General features: G+C 39.6%; 1 protein-coding gene across 1 annotated transcript in view; it reads right to left on the bottom strand.

The window, feature by feature from the left end:
• Positions 1 to 3961: 3961 nt before the first annotated feature.
• Positions 3962 to 22841, bottom strand: part of cep104 (centrosomal protein 104) — a 95060-nt gene continuing 76180 nt past the window's right edge. The window contains 6 exon segments of the mRNA XM_060932736.1: positions 3962 to 4026; positions 5795 to 5887; positions 14834 to 14911; positions 21061 to 21244; positions 21544 to 21666; positions 21669 to 21749. Coding sequence (XP_060788719.1) covers positions 3962 to 4026; positions 5795 to 5887; positions 14834 to 14911; positions 21061 to 21244; positions 21544 to 21666; positions 21669 to 21749 — 624 coding nt within the window.

Genomic DNA, 22841 nt, shown 5'->3' with positions numbered 1-22841 from the left:
TTCTTGTTTCACAAAACACATAACTATAAATAGTAAAACCAGAGAAAATGATATTTTTGCAGTAGTCTCTTAAATTTTTTTTCCAGTGCTCGCTCGCTCGCTCTATCTATCTATCTATCTATCTATCTATCTATCTATCTATCTATCTATCTATCTATCTATCTATCTATCTACATCATGCAAAATATCTTCAACTTGTAGTTATTATTATTTTTAGTTCTGGAAGAATTAAAGCAAATAAAAAATCATTTCCCATTAAAAAGTCAGGTTTCACAGTGTATGATTAGAATTCACACCCTACTTGTCAACATTCCATATTCTGTAAACAATACACTGAAACTGTATGTTGACTTGGATTATGAGATTAAAACAGTTTTCCCAAATTCCTGGTGTTTTCATCACACTGACTTTTTTTTTTTTACTTTCAACATTGTGACAAAGTTAAAAATATAAAAGTGCTTCATTTAAACATCTTTATTTAAACATCTTCACACGTGCACACACACAATGACACTAAAATTGAAGAAAAAAAAAACCAATACAGAGATCATTAGCTTGGCTAACAAATTATAGCTGACAGGAAACCTATTTTATTTCATTTAGGATCAATCTCTTAAATTTATTCAGAGAAAAACAAGTCCTTTATCACAAAATAATTATTTTCAACATAAACACATGTGCCACTATTACTGGCACCCCTGAAAATTATGGTGAACACAATACACAATGTAACCAAAGCATATTTCCCATTTTTAAATTTTTACATTTTTTCTTCATTTTTTACTTTTTTCTCCCCACGTACAGTGAGAAGGATGGTAAGAGAAGCAAAAAATCCCCAATTACAGTGGTGCTTGAAAGTTTGTGAACCCTTTAGAATTTTCTATTTCTGCATAAATATGACCTAAAACATCATCAGATTTTCACACAAGTCCTAAAAGTAGATAAAGAGAACCCAGTTAAACAAACAAGACAAAAATATTACACTTGGTCATTTATTTATTGAGGAAAATGATCCAAGATTACATATTTGTGAGTGGCAAAAGTATGTGAACCTTGGTTTCAGTACCTGGTGTGACCCCTTTGTGCAGCAATAACCGCAACTAAACGGTTCCGGTAACTGTTGATCAGTCCTGCACACCAGCTTGGAGGAATTTTAGCCCATTCCTCCATACAGAACAGCTTCAACTCTGGGATATTGGTGGGTTTCCTCACATGAACTGCTCACTTCAGGTCCTTCCACAACATTTCGATTGGATTAAGGTCAGGACTTTGACTTGGCCATTCCAAAACATTAACTTTATTCTTCTTTGACCATTCTTTGGTAGAACAACTTGTGTGCTTAGGGTCGTTGTCTTGGTGCATGACCCACCTTCTCTTGAGATTCAGTTCATGGACAAATGTCCTGACATTTTCCTTTCGAATCTGCTGGTATAATTCAGAATTCATTGTTCCATCAATGATGGCAAGCTGTCCTGGCCCAGATGCAGCAAAACAGGCCCAAACCATGATACCACCACCACCATGTTTCACAGATGGGATAAGGTTCTTATGCTGGAATGCAGTGTTTTCCTTTCTCCAAACATAACGCTTCTCATTTGAACCAAAAATTTCTATTTTGGTCTCATCCGTCCACAAAACTTTTTTCCAATAGCCTTCTGGCTTGTCCACATGATCTTTAGCAAACTGCAGACAAGCAGCAATGTTCTTTTTGGAGAGCAGTGGCTTTCTCCTTGCAACCCTGCCATGCACACCATTGTTGTTCAGTGTTCTCCTGATGGTGGACTCATGAACATTAACATTAGCCAATATGAGAGAGGCCTTCAGTTGCTTAGAAGTTACCCTGGACTCCTTTGTGACCTCACCAACTATTACACGCCTTGCTCTTAGAGTGATCTTTGTTGGTCGACCACTCCTGGGGAGGGTAACAATTGTCTTGAATTTCCTCCATTTGTACACATTTTGTCTGACTGTGGATTGGTGGAGTCCAAACTCTTTAGAGATGGTTTTGTAACCTTTTCCAGCCTGATGAACATCAACAATGCTTTTTCTGAGGTCCTTAGAAATCTCCTTTGTTTGTGTCATGATCCACTTCCACAAACATGTGTTGTGAAGATCAGACTTTGATAGATCCCTGTTCTTTAAATAAAACAGGGTGCCCACTCACACCTGATTGTCATCCCATTGATTGAAAACACCCGACTCTAATTTCACCTTCAAATTAACTGCTAATCCTAGAAGTTCACATACTTTTGCCACTCACAGATATGTAATATTGGCTCATTTTCCTCAATAAATAAATGACCAAGTATAATATTTTTGTCTCATTTGTTTAACTGGGTTCTCTTTATCTACTTTTAGGACTTGTGTGAAAATCTGATGATGTTTTAGGTCATATTTATGCAGAAATATAGAAAATTCTAAAGGGCTCACAAACTTTCAAGCACCACTGTATTACTGTTGGTGAATTTCAAGAAAAAGTAAAATCTTAGGTTCTATGATGTTTTGGGTCCATTTTTCTTCCAAAGACCCTGGAAACATTGTTAGGGTACAACACAAGTATTATGGACTCCATGAAATACCAGGACATTTAAAAATGAAAATCTGGCTGCCTCTGCCAGGAAACTAAAACTGGGTCGTCACTGGATCTTCCAGCAGGGCAATGATCTGACGCATATGTCCAAATCAACATAAAAATGATTAGCTGACCACAGAATCAAATTTCTGCCATGGCCATCTCAGTCCCCTGACCTGAACTCCACTGAAAACCTGTGGGGTGAGCAGAAGAGGAGAAAGTACAAGAGAGGGCCGAGGACCCTGGATGTTCTGGAGAGACTGTGTAAAGAGGAATGGTCTCAGATGTCCTGCTCTGTATCTCCAACCTTATAAAATGTTATAGGGGAAAACTCAGTGCTGTTTGGCTGGCAAAGGGAGGTTGTAGAAAGTATTAAATGCAGGGGGGCCAATAATAGAAAATAATTATTTCTTGATGAAGGATTGTTTTTTTCTCTGAATAAGTATGTAGTTATTATTACTATTTCTTTTTTTTTTTTAGTCCTGGAAGAATTAAAACAAAAAATAATTTTCCAGGCGGCACGGTGGTGTAGTGGTTAGCGCTGTTGCCTCACAGCAAGAAGGTCTGGGTTCAAGCCCCGTGACCGTCAAGGGCCTTTCTGTGCGGAGTTTGCATGTTCTCCCCGTGTCTGTGTGGGTTTCCTCCGGGTGCTCCGGTTTCCCCCACAGTCCAAAGACATGCACGTTAGGCTAATTGGTGACTCTAAATTGACCGTAGGTATGAATGTGAGTGTGAATGGTTGTCTGTGTCTATGTGTCAGCCCTGTGATGACCTGGCGACTTGTCCAGGGTGTACCCCGCCTTTCGCCCGTAGTCAGCTGGGATAGGCTCCAGCTTGCCTGCGACCCTGTAGAACAGGATAAAGCGGCTAGAGATAATGAGATGAGATTATTTTCCATTAAAAAGCTAAGTTTCAAAACTTGTGACTGGAATTCACATCCTACTTGTCTACATTCCATCTTTTGCAAAGAATACACTGAAACTGTGTGATGACAGGCAGCTTAATGTATGATAATAAAGGAAGTTTGATAACATCAGGGTGTTTTAATTACACTGACATGTTTTTTTACTTTCATCCTAGTGACAAAGTTAAAATCCACTCAAAAATATAAAAGGGCTTCATTTAAACATCACTGACACATCGTTACACATGTGCACACACAATGACACTAAAATTGAAAAAGCAAATACAGCCAAAGATTATTAGATCAGCTAACAAATTATAGCTGACTAAAAACCCATTTTATCTCATTTAGGGTCAATCTCCTCCTATGTTGCGTATCACTGTAGTGCTTATGGATATGATTAAGAGAAAAATGTGTGCTGTACTGCTATAACCATGTCCAACCCTGAAGATTAAGATAAAGATTAAAATTCTTTATTGACCTGTTTAGGGCTTTGCTTGACTGGTCCTACTGGGTCATGGTGCAGGGAGGCGACTGCTGCTCCTGCCACCTCCTCTAATAATCCTCCATTAATCATGGAGAGCTGTGGAGGGGCATTTGTGAGTGCAATGAAAAAAAAAAGCTCATTGAACTTACCTAATTCAAATGTGTATGTTGGTTTCAAGTGAATGAACTGAACTACATTACCACAATTTGTTTTCGTACATGCAACATAATTTGATCATGTTTTTTCAAAACCCTGAATAAAGTCAAGCCCTGCACTCTCACCTGAGCTCAGGATCGAATCTGGGTCCCTAGTGTTGTGAGGCTGCAACATTAACCACCTTGCTGTCAGGCCACATGATTTAATCAGGTTAAATTATTACGATAGTTATTTTTTCTCCAGACACTGCCAACATCCTTATGAGATTTTATAATGTAATAGGATCATGTTAATATTACAGGAATTGATCTCACTCACCCTACATAATTCAAACTCTAACTAGTAAGTCCATCCATCCATTATCTGTAGCCACTTATCCTGTGCAGGGTCGCAGGCAAGCTGGAGCCTATCCCAGCTGACTATGGATGAGAGGCAGGGTACAAGTGGTACAGGGGACAAGTTGCCAGGTCATCGCAGGGCTGACACACAGAGACAAACAACCATTCACACTCACATTCACACCTACGGTCAATTTAGAGCCACCAATTAACCTAACCTGCATGTATTTGGACTGTGGGGGAAACTGAGCACCCGGAGGAAAACCACACAGACACAGGGAGAACATGCAAACTCCATACAGAAAGGCCCTCGTCGGCCACTGGGCTCAAACCCAGGACCTTCTTGCTGTGAGGTGACAGTGCGAACCACTACACTACACTACCGTGCTACCTAACTAGGAAGTCATTTAAATTAAATTTACTATAAGCAGTGAAATCATGTTTTGATGAGGAACTAAATATTTTTTTGTGAACTGTACATGATCTGACAGACCACATATTCCCCGTTTTCCTCAGTTCGTATGGGAGCTGTACTTGTGGGTGTGGGTACAAATGGTTGTCGGGTGTATTTGAGGATGTGGCGGTTTACTTGTGAGGGGTATTTGTAGGTGTGGAGGAAATCAGCTGTGAGTGTATGTTTGTTGTGGTGAGGGCATTTGTGGATGTGAATTTCTGTTCAAATTTGCTGAATATTCAAAAACAGTGGCAGTCCAAATATCAAAAATCTTTACAATTCTCATTTTCAAGAAAGAAATACTTGTACAGCATTATGTGTAAAAACATATTCTTGGTTGCCGTTAAAATAAATACAAACATGGATCAGTGACAGCAATATTCTTACTATGCCTATACACTTATATGGTTATGATGTATAGCCCTATTTATTTGTTTATTTATTTATGTTTGCGCTTTTTTCTTTTCCAAAGTATTCATAGCATGCATCAAACTAACCTCTTATAAGCATTCCTCAGTGCCATCTGGATAGATGCACCTCCTGTTAAGTTACTACCCTGTATATAATTTAAATGAACAATTCCTGCCTTTCATAAGTATATAACTACACCTTGTTCAGTCAGGAGTCTGGCGTGGGTGGAGGAGGTTGGGGAGGAGGATCTGTATCTCAGCTCATTTCTGACTCTTCGGTTTGCTCACTATTAACCAGACCCATATTGCTTTGTAGATATTACTATGAATTTGTTACACAAATGAAATTAAAAGTTGTTTTGCAGAGTTAATGCTGAGTTCTTTTCAGGCAGGTCTATTTGAGGGTATGTGGTGGGGTAGGATTGGGAAGTTGGAGGGCTTGTTGCAGGCCAAGAGTGGGATGAATAGCTCACCTTGTGTATGTGTCTCAGCTCGCTGTAGTGCCACCATTCTGCGTGTGTTCTGCTTATAGCCAGCACTACGGTCCATGAAGTGAAACTTCCAGCCCTAAACACACAGCTCAATGTTAACCTGCTGCCTGAACCATCTGTGAGACTGTGGGTTCAAGTCACAAATTAACACAGGGGACTTATTATATGCAAACTAATATTTTTCATCAGCGACATCAGTATTTTGGCCATTAATACTGTATATACAGCAATGGAAAATATTAAGAGACCACTTTTAATGGTGACCACCATTAAAAAAGTGGTCTCTTAATATTTTCCATAGTCATATATACACATTAAGTGCCTTTCATAAGTATTCACTCAGGTTTGAATTTTTCCATATTTTGTAGTGTTGCAAGCTGGAACTGAAATGGAATTAAGAGATATCATCTCATGAGTCTACACAAAATAGCCCACAATATTTACGTGTGTAGATACATACAAAATTACATGGACTCGAGTGTTTTATTGGGAAATACACCACTCATATTTTTCGTATAAGCTACATCCAGGACACCGAGAACCAAAACCATGACATAAATCTCTATATGTCACTCGCAAGGATATCGATGAATAGTTTTGATATATTTGGGTACTTTTTGTTTGTGAATGTGTCTATATAATAAAAAGAACATCACACATTGGCTTGAAGATATGAAGTTTATCTTCTTGTGTTGAGAAGCTCGCATTTTTTCATACAAAATACATCGTGGATCTGAATGAAATACTTTCCGATATTTCACTCCAATGACGTCGCTCCCAGTGTTTTCCTGCTGAATAGACACGCATTGTCAAAATGGTGAACCGGTTCAAAATTAAAATTCTTTTGATTAATTTGCGTATTTTTTTGTGGAGGTGTCTGTATAATATAAAGAACATTACATGGTGGTGCAAATATATGAAGTTTATCTTCTCGAAACTCGCTCACTTCACTCACTCATGAATATATTCACCACTCAAAGATAAACTTCATATCTTCGCACAACCATGTAATATCCTTCCTCCCTCCCTATCTCTCTCTATATAAGTTGTGATTGAATTATTCACCATCAATAAGTCTGGGACAATGTCCTGGAAAAGTATCAGTGAAGATTTAGTTATTAAAATAAAAAATAAAAAAAATCCCAAACCGTGAACATCCCACAAACCAGCATTATATTCATTATTAAAAAATGGAAAGAAGTCAGAGAAGCAACCAAGAGGTTAGAGGTAACCCTGAGGGAGCCGGCGAGACCTACATCTCAGATGAGAGAAACTTGATGGACGTTGGCAAGCCATATGAAATCCTGTTTGGGGTTTACGAAAGGGTATTTTGGAGACTTTCAAACATATGGAAAAAGGTTTTCTCATCCATTGAGACTTTCAGATCTTGGTACAAAACTTACTGAAAACACCATTCCCAGAGAATCAATAAATTGAATTGAACGCTGCTAATTCTGCCAAGAATAGTGGTCAAATATCCAATCAGAATTCTGCCAGAAGCTTGCTGATGGCTACCAAAAACATCTGGCCAAAGTGAAACTTGCTAAGGGACATTTAACCAAATGTCAGGTCTGCTGTATGTATATTTTTGACTATGTAGCCTGTGTATAATTGTGACCCTGTGTTGATTTCAGAAAACTCAGAATAAATTAAAACCTGTACACCAAATTCTTGGTGTTTTTTCCCCTATTAAAGATGTATATTGTACAATCAATCATTCTGCAACAGATAAAGAACAATTCAAAGAAATCTTTGAAAGCCTAATGTTGCCATGACATTCATGTCCATGATGAGTCTACAACCCCGATTCCAAAAAAGTTGGGACAAAGTACAAATTGTAAATAAAAACGGAATGCAATGATGTGGAAGTTTCAAAATTCCATATTTTATTCAGAATAGAACATAGATGACATATCAAATGGTTAAACTGAGAAAATGTATCATTTAAAGAGAAAAATTAGGTGATTTTAAATTTCATGACAACAACACATCTCAAAAAAGTTGGGACAAGGCCATGTTTACCACTGTGAGACATCCCCTTTTCTCTTTACAACAGTCTGTAAACGTCTGGGGACTGAGGAGACAAGTTGCTCAAGTTTAGGGATAGGAATGTTAACCCGTTCTTGTCTAATGTAGGATTCTAGTTGTTCAACTGTCTTAGGTCTTTTTTGTCGTATCTTCCGTATTATGATGTGCCAAATGTTTTCTATGGGTGAAAGATCTGGACTGCAGGCTGGCCAGTTCAGTACCCGGACCCTTCTTCTACGCAGCCATGATGCTGTAATTGATGCAGTATGTGGTTTGGCATTGTCATGTTGGAAAATGCAAGGTCTTCCCTGAAAGAGACGTCATCTGGATCGGAGCATATGTTGCTCTAGAACCTGGATATACCTTTCAGCATTGATGGTGTCTTTCCAGATGTGTAAGCTGCCCATGCCACACGCACTAATGCAACCCCATACCATCAGAGATGCAGGCTTCTGAACTGAGCGCTGATAACAACTTGGGTCATCCTTCTCCTCTTTAGTCCGAATGACACGGCGTCCCTGATTTCCATAAAGAACTTCAAATTTTGATTCGTCTGACCACAGAACAGTTTTCCACTTTGCCACAGTCCATTTTAAATGAGCCTTGGCCCAGAGAAGACGTCTGCGCTTCTGGATCATGTTTAGATACAGCTTGTTATTTGAACTATAGAGTTTTAACTGGCAACGGCGGATGGCACGGTGAATTGTGTTCACAGATAATGTTCTCTGGAAATATTCCTGAGCCCATTTTGTGATTTCCAATACAGAAGCATGCCTGTATGTGATGCAGTGCCGTCTAAGGGCCCAAAGATCATGGGCACCCAGTATGGTTTTCCAGCCTTGACCCTTACACACAGAGATTCTTCCAGATTCTCTGAATCTTTTGATGATATTATGCACTGTAGATGATGATATGTTCAAACTCTTTGCAATTTTACACTGTCGAACTCCTTTCTGATATTGCTCCACTATTTGTCGGCACAGAATTAGGGGGATTGGTGTTCCTCTTCCCGTCTTTACTTCTGAGAGCCGCTGCCACTCCAAGATGCTCTTTTTATACCCAGTCATGTTAATGACCTATTGCCAATTGACCTAATGAGTTGCAATTTGGTCCTCCAGCTGTTCCTTTTTTGTACCTTTAACTTTTCCAGCCTCTTATTGCCCCTGTCCCAACTTTTTTGAGATGTGTTGCTGTCATGAAATTTCAAATGAGCCAATATTTGGCATGAAATTTCAAAATGTCTCACTTTTGACATTTGATATGTTGTCTATGTTCTATTGTGAATACAATATCAGTTTTTGAGATTTGTAAATTATTGCATTCCATTTTTATTTACAATTTGTACTTTGTCCCAACTTTTTTGGAATCGGGGTTGTATGTAAACTTCATTTTAACAACCTGAAAAATGGTAGATTTGCAGTTACATATTCAAAATCGCTATCAGGGAGGCATAGTGGTGCAATGATTAGCACTGTCACCTCACAGCAAGAAGGTTCCAGGTTTGAACCTCATGGCTGACAGGGGCCTTTCTGTGTGGAGTTTGCACGTTCTCTACGTATCTGCGTGGACTTTCTTTGGGTGCTCTAGTTTCCCTCCACAGTTCAAAGACATGCAGATTAGGTAAAATACCAAGCTAGTGCATACTTGGTGCCGGTCCAAAGCCTGGATAGGTTGGGGAGGGTTGCATCAGGAAGGGCATCCGGTGTAAAAACCTATGCCAAATCAAAAATATGAAACAGATCTGCTGTGGTGACCCCTAATGGGAGCAACTGAAAGAAGAAGAATTCAAAATCAATATCAACAATTATAGCAAACAAGTGGAGTATTATGAACAATAACAATTAAAATCAATTAACACTGACAATCTCAAATGTGAACATGGAAACCCTGTTCAAAAATAAGGCATTTAGTGTCAATGTGTAATTTGTAAATGTGGCTCTTTATCAGCTCATCAGCCCTTTAATTTAGTATTAGAGGTCTTTACTATGGGGCAGCACGGTGGTGTAGTGGTTAGCGCTGTCGCCTCACAGGAAGAAGGTCCGGGTTTGAGCCCCGTGGCCGGCGAGGGCCTTTCTGTGTGGAGTTTGCATGTTGTCCGCGTGGGTTTCCTCCGGGTGCTCCGGTTTCCTCCACAGTCCAAAGACATGCAGGTTAGGTTAACTGGTGACTCTAAATTGACCGTAGGTGTGAATGTGAGTGTGAATGATTGTCTGTGTCTACACTCAAAAAAATAACTTGCAAATAACTTGCTCAGTGAACATAATAAAATTATGGAAAGTATTTCCACCCAAGTAAAATGCGTTAACTTAGCCAGAAACAATTTTGTTGAGTGACCTAAATGTCAACCGTGACATGTTAGACTTAGGTTCATGTAACAAACACCCATGTTGGTTTTTTTGAGTGTATGTGTCAGCCCTGTGATGACCTGGCAACTTTTCCAGGGTGTACCCCGCCTTTCGCCTGTAGTCAGCTGGGATAGGCTCCAGCTTGCCTGTGACCCTGTAGAACAGGATAAAATGGCTAGAGGAGACGAGATGAGGTCTTTACTGTACATACATAAGGCACTGTGAAGTTGTCACCTGGATGTGGATTCTTATTAGGCTAGTAGGCTGAACCCTTCTGGTTCGACTGATTTCTTGCAGCAGTTTGTTAATATGAAATAAGGTTCAGTTGTCTCCCAGACATGTTTATATATTTAAAAAACACTTCCTTGACTGTCTTTTCCCCTGTTTGATTTTCCTCTTTCCTCAAATCACTGGCATGTGCTTAATATGTTCCTATTTTTTGACTCACTGCCAACTGGCAACACCTGCATTAACTAAGCCATTACATGTTTCATGTACAAGTAGATGCACATGAGGATAAATTGGGGCATCATATGCATCAATCTTCAATTATTTCATACTTTTTCTTGTAAATTGCTAAATGTCGAAAAAACATTAATTTTCTTTGAATTAAAAAAAATCTGAGGACAAGAATGGACAAGCATAATGAGGCAAAATCAAACAAACAAACAAACAAACAAACAAACAAAAAACCCTTCAGTGAAAAATTAGAAATCTCACCAAGTTGCACTAAAACCATTTTTGAAGCATTTGTACTTTTGTCTATGAAGCATGTCTCACAGAAACACTTCAGTTTTAAAAGAGATACGCAGAACCATGGCCTCACTTTTTGTTTATAAATGCCTTGAGACCTCAAGAATGACAAAGGAATAGATTTAAGCATGAACAATAAATCTAATATAGTAATTTTTATGATTAAAATGATTCATATAGGTAGCAGTCTGAGTGAATGACCTTGACATCTATGACGTCACAGCAGGAAGGCTATCGGTCTCATTGCTATTTCCGCCATACTAAAACACAGAGCAAACTGCAACTTCTATCCTCCATTTTGAGCTAATTTATTGCCATGCCACGTAGATGTGTTGCTGGCAGGTGCAGCAATACGACAGAAGGTGGATTTATGTTGCATTCATGGCCCAAGAATGTTCAAACTGCAAAGATTTGGACGCGTTTTGCGAGAAATTCAGGGATTGGGCACCTACAAAGTGGCCTCTCCTCTGCTCTGCACATTTTACTGAGGACTCGTATGAAACCTCTGATCTGTTGTGGGGTGTTGGCTATAAGCCCGTATTGAAAGAGGGTGCAATACCAACAATTAAAGGAAAAGAAAACTACAAGAAAAGGAAAGTAAGGTCAGTTGCACCAGTTCTCCCGGAGAGTGAGCTGAGCAGTAATGGCGGAGTACTCAGTATGGAGAAAATGGAGAATGAGTGCACCAGTTGTCAGATTTCTCCACTGGATATGTTTTGTTTTTTTCCCCCTGCTGTATATGCTTGCCTCAGCAGCAATATTTTGCCCTTATGTGGAAGAAGCAAATAAATGAAGAACTAAAAGTCAGATTGTTTCAAAACAAATCGGTCACTAGATCGGCCTTCAAGAACCGAGAACATATGGCCCTTTTCCACTACCCTTTTTCAGCTCACTTCAGCTCGCTTCAGCTCACTTCAGCCCGACACGGCTCGCGTTTCGACTACCAAAAACCAGCACGACTCAGCTCGTTTCAGCCCTGCTTAGCCCCTAAAACTCGCACCGTTTTGGAGTGGGGCTGAAGCGAGCCAAGCCGTGCCGACTGAGGCTGGGGGCGTGAGCAGACACTCCCCTGTGCACTGATTGGTGAGGAGGAGTGTCCTCACATGCCCACACACGCCCCGCGAGCACGCTGGGATCTGTAAACACCGCAAACCCGGAAGGAGAATAATTATGAATTACGAGAATTTCTGAAGCCTTATGCGCCTCGCCTCATCTATACGCTCTTGCCAGTATCTGTTGGCGTTGTCGGTGACAACAAGCCACAGCACCAAGACCAGCAACACTAACGACTCCATGTCCTCCATGTTTATTGTTTACTATCCGGGTCGTGAGACTACCGCTTAAAAGATCCCTGAATCAGTGACATACAGAGCATCGTGGACGAGTTCGCGGAGCGCAAGGCTCGTCGTATGCCCTTCAAATAATGCGCGCAGTAGGCTATTGATGTTTTATTATGAGCCATGTACAGTATGTCGCCTAATGTTTTTTTGTTTGAGTTACATGTTCGTTTGAAGGACTTAATGTACAAAATAACATAGTTGCACCCCGTAGTGTTGAAATTGGTAAACACAGTGCATTCAGTGAGGTTTGCACCGCCCTCCTTTTATTTCTGACTCTTCCTGTCACCGTTGCAACCTCTGAGCGCTCATTCGTATGCCCTTCAAATAATGTGCGCAGTATAGGCTATTGATGTTTTATTATGAGCCATGTACAGTATCCTAATGTTTTTTGTTTCTGAGTTACATGTTCGTTTGAAGGACTTCGTTTTTGTAGCCTAAAATGATGTTATGATAAGCTTTAATAAAGGGCCCGGTCATTTGCCCCGCCCCCGGCCCGGCTCTGACTTGTTCCGCCACTGTCACTGATGTCACTGTTTGCGCTGCTTAACGACATCACGTGACGTCCACCCACTTTCGCTAACTCCACCCAATGTGTCCACCCACTTCCAGCCAGCACGGTTCAGCGCGGTTGTAGTCGAAATGCAACTCCAACAGCCCCGCTCAGCTCGACTCAGCTCGACTCAGCACGGCACGGCTCAGCCGCGTTTGTAGTGGAAAAGCGGCATTAGACAGGTAAGATGCGACTCATTTTGGTTACGTAACAAAAACAACACCACTTGTTGTTTACCTGCATTTAGATTAATACATGTAACTTGTATTGTGTGTATAAGTTACTGGTATAAGATTATTTAAATTGCTTCAGAATGTGATTGTCTCAGTTCATCTGATTATTTAATTAGCCTTTTACGTTTTATAAGTGAAAATGCATGCATGTACATGTATGTAGCATAAGTTATAACACCTATCCTGTTTTAATGAGAGTCACATGAGACTGTCAGTTCAGTTCCATCCAATTCTCTAGACGGCTTTGTTCTCTGGCTTTATTTCGTAAGGTGGGGGCCTCTGTGGCCAACGTGTTATTACTGGATTCACTTTCCAATGGTTCGAAATGATACGGTTCTACGTGTATAGCAGTAGCATGTACATACACTCCAATTTCAGGACTATCACAGTCAGATGTATTATTATCTGAGGAATCCGAAGAATCTCCAATAAATCCGAACAAAGAGGCCATTGCAACCACTCTCGCCTACTGAGTCTGGCTTTGGTCTATAGCACCGGTTCCCGCTGTAACGTCACCCACCCAGGGCTGGCTGGCTCAGTGGGGCAGCTCAAATGCCAACTTTGTGTTCGATTTTAACTCTCAAAAATATATTTTTTTTATTCCCAATTATGCAGCATACAAGAGTCAAGGATGGAGATACTATCCACTCAGAAATGTATTTAAAAATAAAGGTTCTGCATATCTCCTTTAAGGAGTGTTTAATTCCACACCAGCAAACAGAGACTGAAGGAAAAATATAAAAGTAACCCAAAAACTTACAATTACTTTGTTTCCATTTTGTGGTATTATGTTAGCGCGTGGTGTATGATGCAGATATTCTTATAAAAATATGTGAAATATCTGATTAAAGAATCAGATGGTATGTGGAGAATCGGAGCGTCTATGGCCCTCAGCTGACTGAATTGGGAGCAGATGATCTATGACCATCCGATTAAAATGCTGTGAATAGCCTGAGAACATTAGACCCAGACATTCAATATTATTACGTTATACATAAAATCATGAGGAGACTATACACCACTGTTTCAATATGTCTATGTTTAGCATATAAAATATTTATTAGCTTTTATGGCAGGGGTGCTGCAAGAAAAGAAAACGGCTGCAAGAAAGTGCATGGATATTATATTTAAAGATAACGTTAAAAACGTACAGAAGTTCAAGCCCTCCATATCTGTATTTCAGTTGAACAGGACTCGAACACGTTAAGATGTCAAAATGTCATCGGCCCTTCCCATTCAGGCTTTGGTACAGCAGAATTGTGTGCTCATATGATGTTACACATTATTTTAGCTTCTGTGCTTAACCCATGCACACCTGTTTAGTGCCTGACAGAGACACTGTCTCTGTTAACCAAAGCCTTCTCAAGGCCTGTAATTAGAGACGTCAGATACAATGTGACAGAAAAAAGGGAACAGGTGGTAGACGCCTGTTTACCCAAAATGCTGGCATTTTGAAGATACACAAACAATAATCGAGTGATTCCTTGCTTATTCCTGATTGTGTAATATTCCTGCTGTAAATGTTGTCCTTGTTAATATGTCTTCATGGATTGTATTCCATATCATTTGCAAGTTATTTTGGATAAAAGCATGTGCCAAATGAATAACTGCAAATGTAGAATGTAAAAGTACACAGGAAAGGTGGTGTAATTCCCTTATCATTTATGAAAAGCTCTCCCGTCCCAGAGGACAAGAGTTACTGTTGCAACTGACCACAGAGATATGTGTGAATGTATGTGCAAATGAGTAGCATTAATCTTGCATGTATCTCATCTCTTCACTTGGAGGGAAGTTCTCATGGTACAAAGGACAGTGGTTACAGTTTCCGTTTGACACAGTATCTAGAAAAGCTGATGGGGGAGGACCCCCCCACACAGATCATTCTCTTAACAAACATCACACAGCATACTATTTCAAACTTTAAATGTAACAGAAAAAATACTTTCTACTGAACAAATTGAACATGCATTGATACATGAGCTGTTGTCTTACAAAAAACTGAGATGATTTCTGAAATATCATTCAGAGAAAACAAACTACAGACCTTCTATAGTTTCACTCATTCACACCCAGTGCAAACTGGCTGTGCTCGTGTGGTTAGGAGTGTGAAAAAAACCCAAACGTGTGTATGGGTGTATGCATTGAAACAACTTATAGATATGACATTAATCGTTCACAGACCGATGCTTGACCACGCCCCCACTGCCACAAATATTAATATTGAAAATCTAAAAGCCTTTTATTAATTGGCCTTTAGCAATATGTCCTATTATTAATTACCACAAAACAGTACGTAATTTAAAGAAAGGCTTAACATGGGTTTTAATTTGTTTTTCTGGGTGATGAAATGTTTTAAAATGTTTAAAACTTAATTAATGACAAAATTGAAAATTCCCGAAAATTTCCAATATTCCCGGGCCTTCAAAATTCCCGGAAACTTTCTGGGAAAGTTTCCAAAATTCCTGGAAACTTTCCACCCCTTTGCAACCCTAGGCAACACAACTACACTAGAAAGCACGGTCAAGCTGCCAGTGTAGCTGCAGTCTTTTTAGTTGCGAATTACGAGTATTTCCTCTTGTGTTAATAATTCGCCATGTCAAAACAAGCGAAACTTTCCTCAGTCTTTCGACGTGAAGCGAGGTAAGCAATTTATTATATATATTTTTTCCATCAAAGTTGCATTTTGTGGCTTTGAAGCTAAGTTTTAGTGTGCCATTTCTAGAACACGACATCAAGAAAACGTGGAAGAAACAGCAATAATGAAAGCGCTGGTTTCTAAGCTACCTAAAACTAGCAACACTTCCACAAACGTGTTGTGAAGATCAGACTTTGATAGAGCCCTGTTCTTTAAACAAAACAGGGTGCCCACTCACACCTGATTGTCATCCCATTGACTGAAAACACCTGACTCTAATTTCACCTTCAAATTAACTGCTAATCCTAGAGGTTCACATACTTTTGCCACTCACAGATATGTAATATTGGATCATTTTCTTCAATAAATAAATAACCAAGTATAATATTTTTGTCTCATTTGTTTAACTGGGTTCTCTTTATCTACATTTAGGACTTGTGTGAAAATCTGATGATGTTTTAGATATTTATGCAGAAATATAGAAAATTCTAAAGGGTTCACAAACTTTCAAGTACCACTGTATATACACACACACCCCTTACATTGCTATTACAAGTCTACCAAACCATGTTCAGTACACTGCAGCTTCATAGATGGCATTTCACATGTTACTCAACTCAAAATGGATGCACACATTTCTGTGTAAGGCATAAATGCAAATCATGGAAAGCAAATTTTCAATTTAAATTAGCAGGTAAGTAAAGCAAAAAAAAAAAAAAGTGAGAAAACAAAACAGTGTACTGAGAGAGTGAGAAGTATGTGAGATATCTGAGAAAGTTCAATACAACAAGTTAACCTTCCACTGCACTGGAATGCAGTTAAAGCAAACAAACTGACAAGTGATCACTCTAAAGTCACTAGTCAAACTGAAAACCGTAGAAATATGAGGGTGGGAAACAAAAAGGTGTTCCCTTGGTCTCTACAACCTCAACTGGGGGTCTGTTATTGTCTTATGTTTGCTACACAGCGTGAGCTCTGGAGGTAACATTATGTGTATAAACTCCCTTTTATTAACTTATTTTCATAATTATCCTGCAGGATTACTTTTACATAGAGAGATGTGGCAATATATTTATAAATTAATTATTAACAACTTTTTTGTAATTAGATCTGTCATGTTAGCAATTTCTTTCCCTATTTTTCCCCAAGCTAGCAACTGGGGATGGTGAGTGCTCATGCATGTCTCAGTATTCTTCTGTGACATGTACAGCTTTCTGCAGATTAGCGAGTGTCACTGGAATTGACAGGAGAGAAAATAATGCCTTTTTTCCATTCAAGAAACAGGACCAATTATGCTCTCTTGGACTCTAGGCTATGGATTGTTAAAGCACCAGGAAAAGAGTGACTTAGGGAATCTTCTTAGAGTGAAACTGTATACAACTTAGCATTTTTGCCATTTTGTACACATCATTTTAATTCATGTGTAGTTTATGTTTGGTCATAGCAAGTAATTCTACAACCCCGATTCCAAAAAAGTTGGGACAAAGTACAAATTGTGAATAAAAACGGAATGCAATAATTTACAAATCTCAGAAACTGATATAGTACCCACAATAGAACATAGACAACATATCAAATGTCGAAAGTGAGGCATTTTGAAATTTCATGCCAAATATTGGCTCATTTGAAATTTCATGACAGCAACACAACTCAAAAAAGTTGGGACAGGGGCAATAAGAGGCTGGAAAAGTTAAAAGTACAAAAAAGGAACAGCTGGAGGACCAAATTGCAACTCATTAGGTCAGTTGGCAATAGGTCATTAACATGACTGGGCATAAAAAGAGCATCTTGGAGTGGCAGCGGCTCTCAGAAGTAAAGATGAGAAGAGGATCACCAATCCCCCTAATTCTGTGCCGACAAATAGTGGAGCAATATCAGAAAGGAGTTTGACAATGAAAATTGCAAAGAGTTTGAACATATCATCATCTACAGTGCATAATATCATCAAAAGATTCAGAGAATCTGGAAGAATCTCTGTGCATAAGGGTCAAGGCCGGAAAACCATACTGGGTGCCCGTGATCTTCGGGCCCTTAGATGGCACTGCGTCACATACAGGCATGCTTCTGTATTGGAAATCACAAAATGGGCTCAGGAATATTTCCAGAGAACATTATCTGTGAACACAATTCACCGTGCCATCCGCCGTTACCAGCTAAAACTCTATAGTTCAAAGAAGAAGCCATATCTAAACATGATCCAGAAGCGCAGACGTCTTCTCTGCGCCAAGGCTCATTTAAAATGGACTGTGGCAAAGTGGAAAACTGTTCTGTGGTCAGAGGAATCAAAATTTGAAGTTCTTTATGGAAATCAGGGACGCCATGTCATTCGGACTAAAGAGGAGAAGGACGACCCAAGTTGTTATCAGCGCTCAGTTCAGAAGCCTGCATCTCTGATGGTATGGGGTTGCATTAGTGCGTGTGGCATGGGCAGCTTACACATCTGGAAAGACACCATCAATGCTGAAAGGTATATCCAGGTTCTAGAGCAACATATGCTCCCATCCAGACGACATCTCTTTCAGGGAAGACCTTGCATTTTCCAACATGACAATGCCAAACCACATACTGCATTAGTTACAGCATCATGGCTGCGTAGAAGAAGGGTCCGGGTACTGAACTGGCCAGCCTGCAGTCCAGATCTTTCACCCATAGAAAACATTTGGCACATCATAAAACGGAAGATACGACAAAAAAGACCTAAGACAGTTGAGCAACTAGAATCCTACATTAGACAAGAATGGGTTAACATTCCTATCCCTAAACTTGAGCAACTTGTCTCCTCAGTCCCCAGACGTTTACAGACTGTTGTAAAGAGAAAAGGGGATGTCTCACAGTGGTAAACATGGCCTTGTCCCAACTTTTTTGAGATGTGTTGTTGTCATGAAGTTTAAAATCACCTAATGTTTCTCTTTAAATGATACATTTTCTCAGTTTAAACATTTGATATGTCATCTATGTTCTATTCTGAATAAAATATGGAATTTTGAAACTTCCACATCATTGCATTCCGTTTTTATTTACAATTTGTACTTTGTCCCAACTTTTTTGGAATCGGCGTTATACCTTGTGTTTTTGAGAAAGTCACAAAAGGAACGAGAATTGGCATTGACTGGACTACAGAGTGCTATCTACAATGTGTAGCAGTCACATTAGCAAGTAATTTCTCTGTACACTACAAAACCTTTCAGTCTCACTTTGAACCCTTTAATGTTCTGCAAAGAATCCAATAATAAAGTGTTTCCTTATCACAAAGTGTTCAAAATAATTCTCACTCTCTCACTCTCTTTTAAAGATAAGAACCCATTATCATGTCAAAAACCAGGTCCTCTTCCCTTGGTGGTCAGCCTCTGAAGCCTCAAAAAGGAACTAATCTCCTTATCTCCAGAGTTAAACCAATCAAGCTAGGTTTTCCCTTGCCAACCAGCACGGAATACCCTTCTCCGACATCAGCTGTGAACTTAGGTCAAGTTCAGGGCCATGGGCTTGCATGGACTGTATTGATTACCTGCTCAAAGGCTACAAAACACATGCATGTTGATTCTAGCTTTATATTGTAGGCCTAACTTGTAAGCATCGCAGCGGCGGTTTAATGGGTAGCAGTAGCCTGGGCCCGCCCATCCTACGTAAGTGTGATGCAACATGAGGGCCTGTTGCGAGCTTAGTCTGGCAAGGCAAGCTATCTCCAGCTCTTCCAAGCTCCCGAAAAATCGGGAGCCAATCAACTTTGAGCATCTCCAACGGCCCTGGGTAGAGACGTGTTCAAGGCAGTGGCATAGTAGAACTGCAACCGGAAGCCATAGATTGTTTACAGAATCTATGCTGGAAGCGCTTCATTCACGAGAAACATTACGAACATGGAGCAGCGGCAAGCCTTTGACACAGCGGTAGATGCTGTATTGAAAGCATTCAATGGGAAGTTCTCATTGAAAACGGAGCAAAGAGCAGCCCTGGAGGTATTTATCTTCTTCCTGTTACTCAAGCAGTTTCCGTCGCATCACATACGTCAGAGGAAAGAGTGATGTGATTGGTTTAAGCTTCGTCACAGCCTTTTCTGGCTTCGACCAGTAGCAAACTGAGGCATTTCAGGGAAGCGGGTCAACCACGCCTTTGGGAAACGGTTGGGCTTAATATCTTTGCCAGACCAAATGCTCACAGAGCTTTGAAGTCGCATTAGCCAGACTAGGGTAGCAGCATGTCACTAAGTATATCGGTCAATAAATGAAAAGTAGACGGCCTTTCGATTTCATAAAATCTGTGAAATTTAGTTCCCTCTGAAATTTGGACATTGTGATATATGTTTATTTTTGTAATAGCTTAAAAAAAACAGGCCATTCTGTGGCTGGGAAGTTATTTAATTTGAGGGGATTCCCTAGCAAATAATGTGCATGAAATCGCTTACTTCACGCAGTCAAGCAGACAGAGGAAATCCGTGCGCGCATGTGCATGCTTACCTGAGTCATTCTCATCTTCTTCATCTTTTGGGTTTTACAGCAACTGGCATCCAGTGTTGCATTACTGCCATCTACAGGTTTACCTTGACCGTGCACTGATAGTTACATCATTCTGTTGCTAAACGAACAGCTGATCACACCGAGGTGCTCGCTGACCGCCGATATTTATTAGTTTGGTCCTGCATTTCCTTTCCTTCGCAACATCATGTCTTTTCTTTTTGCTTTCCATTACTGGAGTCGGTCTTTCATGTTTCATTCGCACACTCACGTCTGCCATTGTTCTCTCCTGTTTCAAATTTGTATCCCACAGTGCCTTGAGTGAATGGGGAAAGCCCACCATGTGATGCATGACGTAGTATCTTGAATGAGGTCATGGTGAAGCAAGAAAAAAAGATGGAGAATTTAGGGCCACATGGCTCTAAATTCATTAATTGTTCTTTTAGGAAAAAAAGTAATAAAATCAGAAGTCTGTGATTCAAATTCAGTAGCTTTCGGTCCACTAAAAAAAAATAATTGGGTGTCAGCGAAAATGCTTTTTATGACCTAAATGTAAAAAATCTGAAAGGCAGTATACCTTTAAGCGTAGTGGGACTGCTATGCTATGATGCTTTAGGGGAAACCCTGATATTTTTCATATATATATATATATATATATATATATATATATATATATATATATATATATATATATATATAAAGTGAGAATATGTGAAAGCATAGCATAAATAATATGCATAATCTAGAAAAATTGGTTTAAATAAATGCAATAAATGTTTAGGTAATGGGTTTCAACAGACATATGTAAAAGTGGAACAAGGGATCAAAAACATTCATTGCCTTGAAATACATAAATACCGAGACTCAGAAGAGCAATCAAACAGTAAAATATATAGACAGTCCCAAGACACAGTACCGGTAAGTAACCATGCTGTCCTGATCACATCCCTGCTTCTGAGAGGGAATATGATGCACTTATCTCCAAGGACAATGTCTTCATGCATGGTTAATGAACCTACACTGATCTCCTTCAGAGTGGCTAGTTACTCCTGCAGGCTCTTGATTTCTTGCTCCTCTTTCTGCACTCTTCCTTTCTTTACCTTAAGAGAGATGAAAAGGGAAAGCAACAGAAATTATATAATCATATTTGCACTGGTTATATTACACGAACTTGATCCAGACTCTCCAACCTGGCATGGATACCATCATACCCAATAAAGAATTCTATACAAAGAGTGTGACTTGGTGTCCATTACCAAGTCTCTTTGGAATCATTACACATTGATTTACATCTGAGAAGAAAAACTAACATCTTTCCCATGACTGAATATGGTCCATTTATTATTGTAACAGTGGCATTAGCAGTGAATGACAGCATTCACATCTGACTGACTTTTACTTGGGATTGTGGAAGTTTTCCGTCTATTTTGGCAAAACAGTTGAAGAGATGTTTGTCATGGATGTTTTTGTGAGTACTGGGATCATCCGGTAGCAGGTAGCTCAGTATGGTTCAGCCATATACAGTAGGTGGTACATCCTCTGCACGATTCGTACAGCCAGCTCATGCTCGGTCGCTGCACAATGCCCCAGTATTCCTGCTAGAAACTAAACCCACACAAAATCATTTGATTCATAATCACTGTACACATCTAAAGTACGGTGCAAAAGTCCTCCCTATCCTATTTTTGTCTAGTAGTGGGTGTGTCAGTAGAAAACAGCAAATTTTAGATTTCCAAATATTCATTTTCCATAATTATACAGTATTTAAAAGTTACAGAGAAATCTTTCCATGTTGTGTCATTTAAGAATACATCACTTTTTAGATTAAAAAAGGCTGTAGAAGAACTGTAGCAAGTTTTCCAATATATCTGGAACAACCTTTCTGGAACTACAGTACCAGCCAATGCTAACAATACACATTACACAATACACAACTCACATTACACAACTTTTACTGCTTACCTCTGTTTATATCACGGAGCTGTTAAATTCTTGAAACTGACTGGTCAGAAGGTGTTGATTAATTTTCTACAATAACAGCTCTGACAATAGTTCTAGTTGTAATTCAGATCACAGGTTTATATTAAATGCACTTGTTGTATCATTATTGTTTTTATAGTAACAAACCTGTAATACGACAAGCTGTGAGTTTTTGTATTATTAACTTGAAGAGAGAGACAGAAAAAAAGAGACCATTGAAGGAACAATGCTTTATAACAGCTATAATCCAAATGAAATCTGGAATTAACTTTTAAGGAATTAACATTTCATGGACGTTCCATCAGGGCGACATGGTGGTGTAATGGTTAGCTCTGCCGCCTCACAGCAAAAAGGTCCTGGGTTTGAGCCCAGCGGCCAGAGAAGGCCTTTCTGTGTGGAGTTTGCATGTTCTCCCCGTGTCTGTGTGGGTTTCCTCCGGGTGCTCTGGTTTCCCCCACAGTCCAAAGACATGCAGGTTAGGCCAATTGGTGGCTCTAAATTGATCGTAGGTGTGAATGTGAGCATGAATGGTTGTTTGTGTCTATGTGTCAGCCCTGCAATGACCTGGCGACTTGTCCAGGGTGTACCCCGCCTCTCGCCCATAGTCAGCTGGGATAGGCTCCAGCTTGCTCATGACCCTGCACAGGATAAGTAGTTATGGATAATGGATGGATGGATGCTCCATCACATTAAATGTAACTATAAATGGTTAAAACT

The sequence above is a fragment of the Neoarius graeffei genome, chromosome 10 (assembly GCF_027579695.1).
Source record: "Neoarius graeffei isolate fNeoGra1 chromosome 10, fNeoGra1.pri, whole genome shotgun sequence".
Lineage (NCBI taxonomy): Eukaryota > Metazoa > Chordata > Actinopteri > Siluriformes > Ariidae > Neoarius > Neoarius graeffei.
The sequence above is the reverse complement of the archived record's forward strand: the minus strand, read 5'-3'. Positions and strand labels throughout refer to the sequence as shown.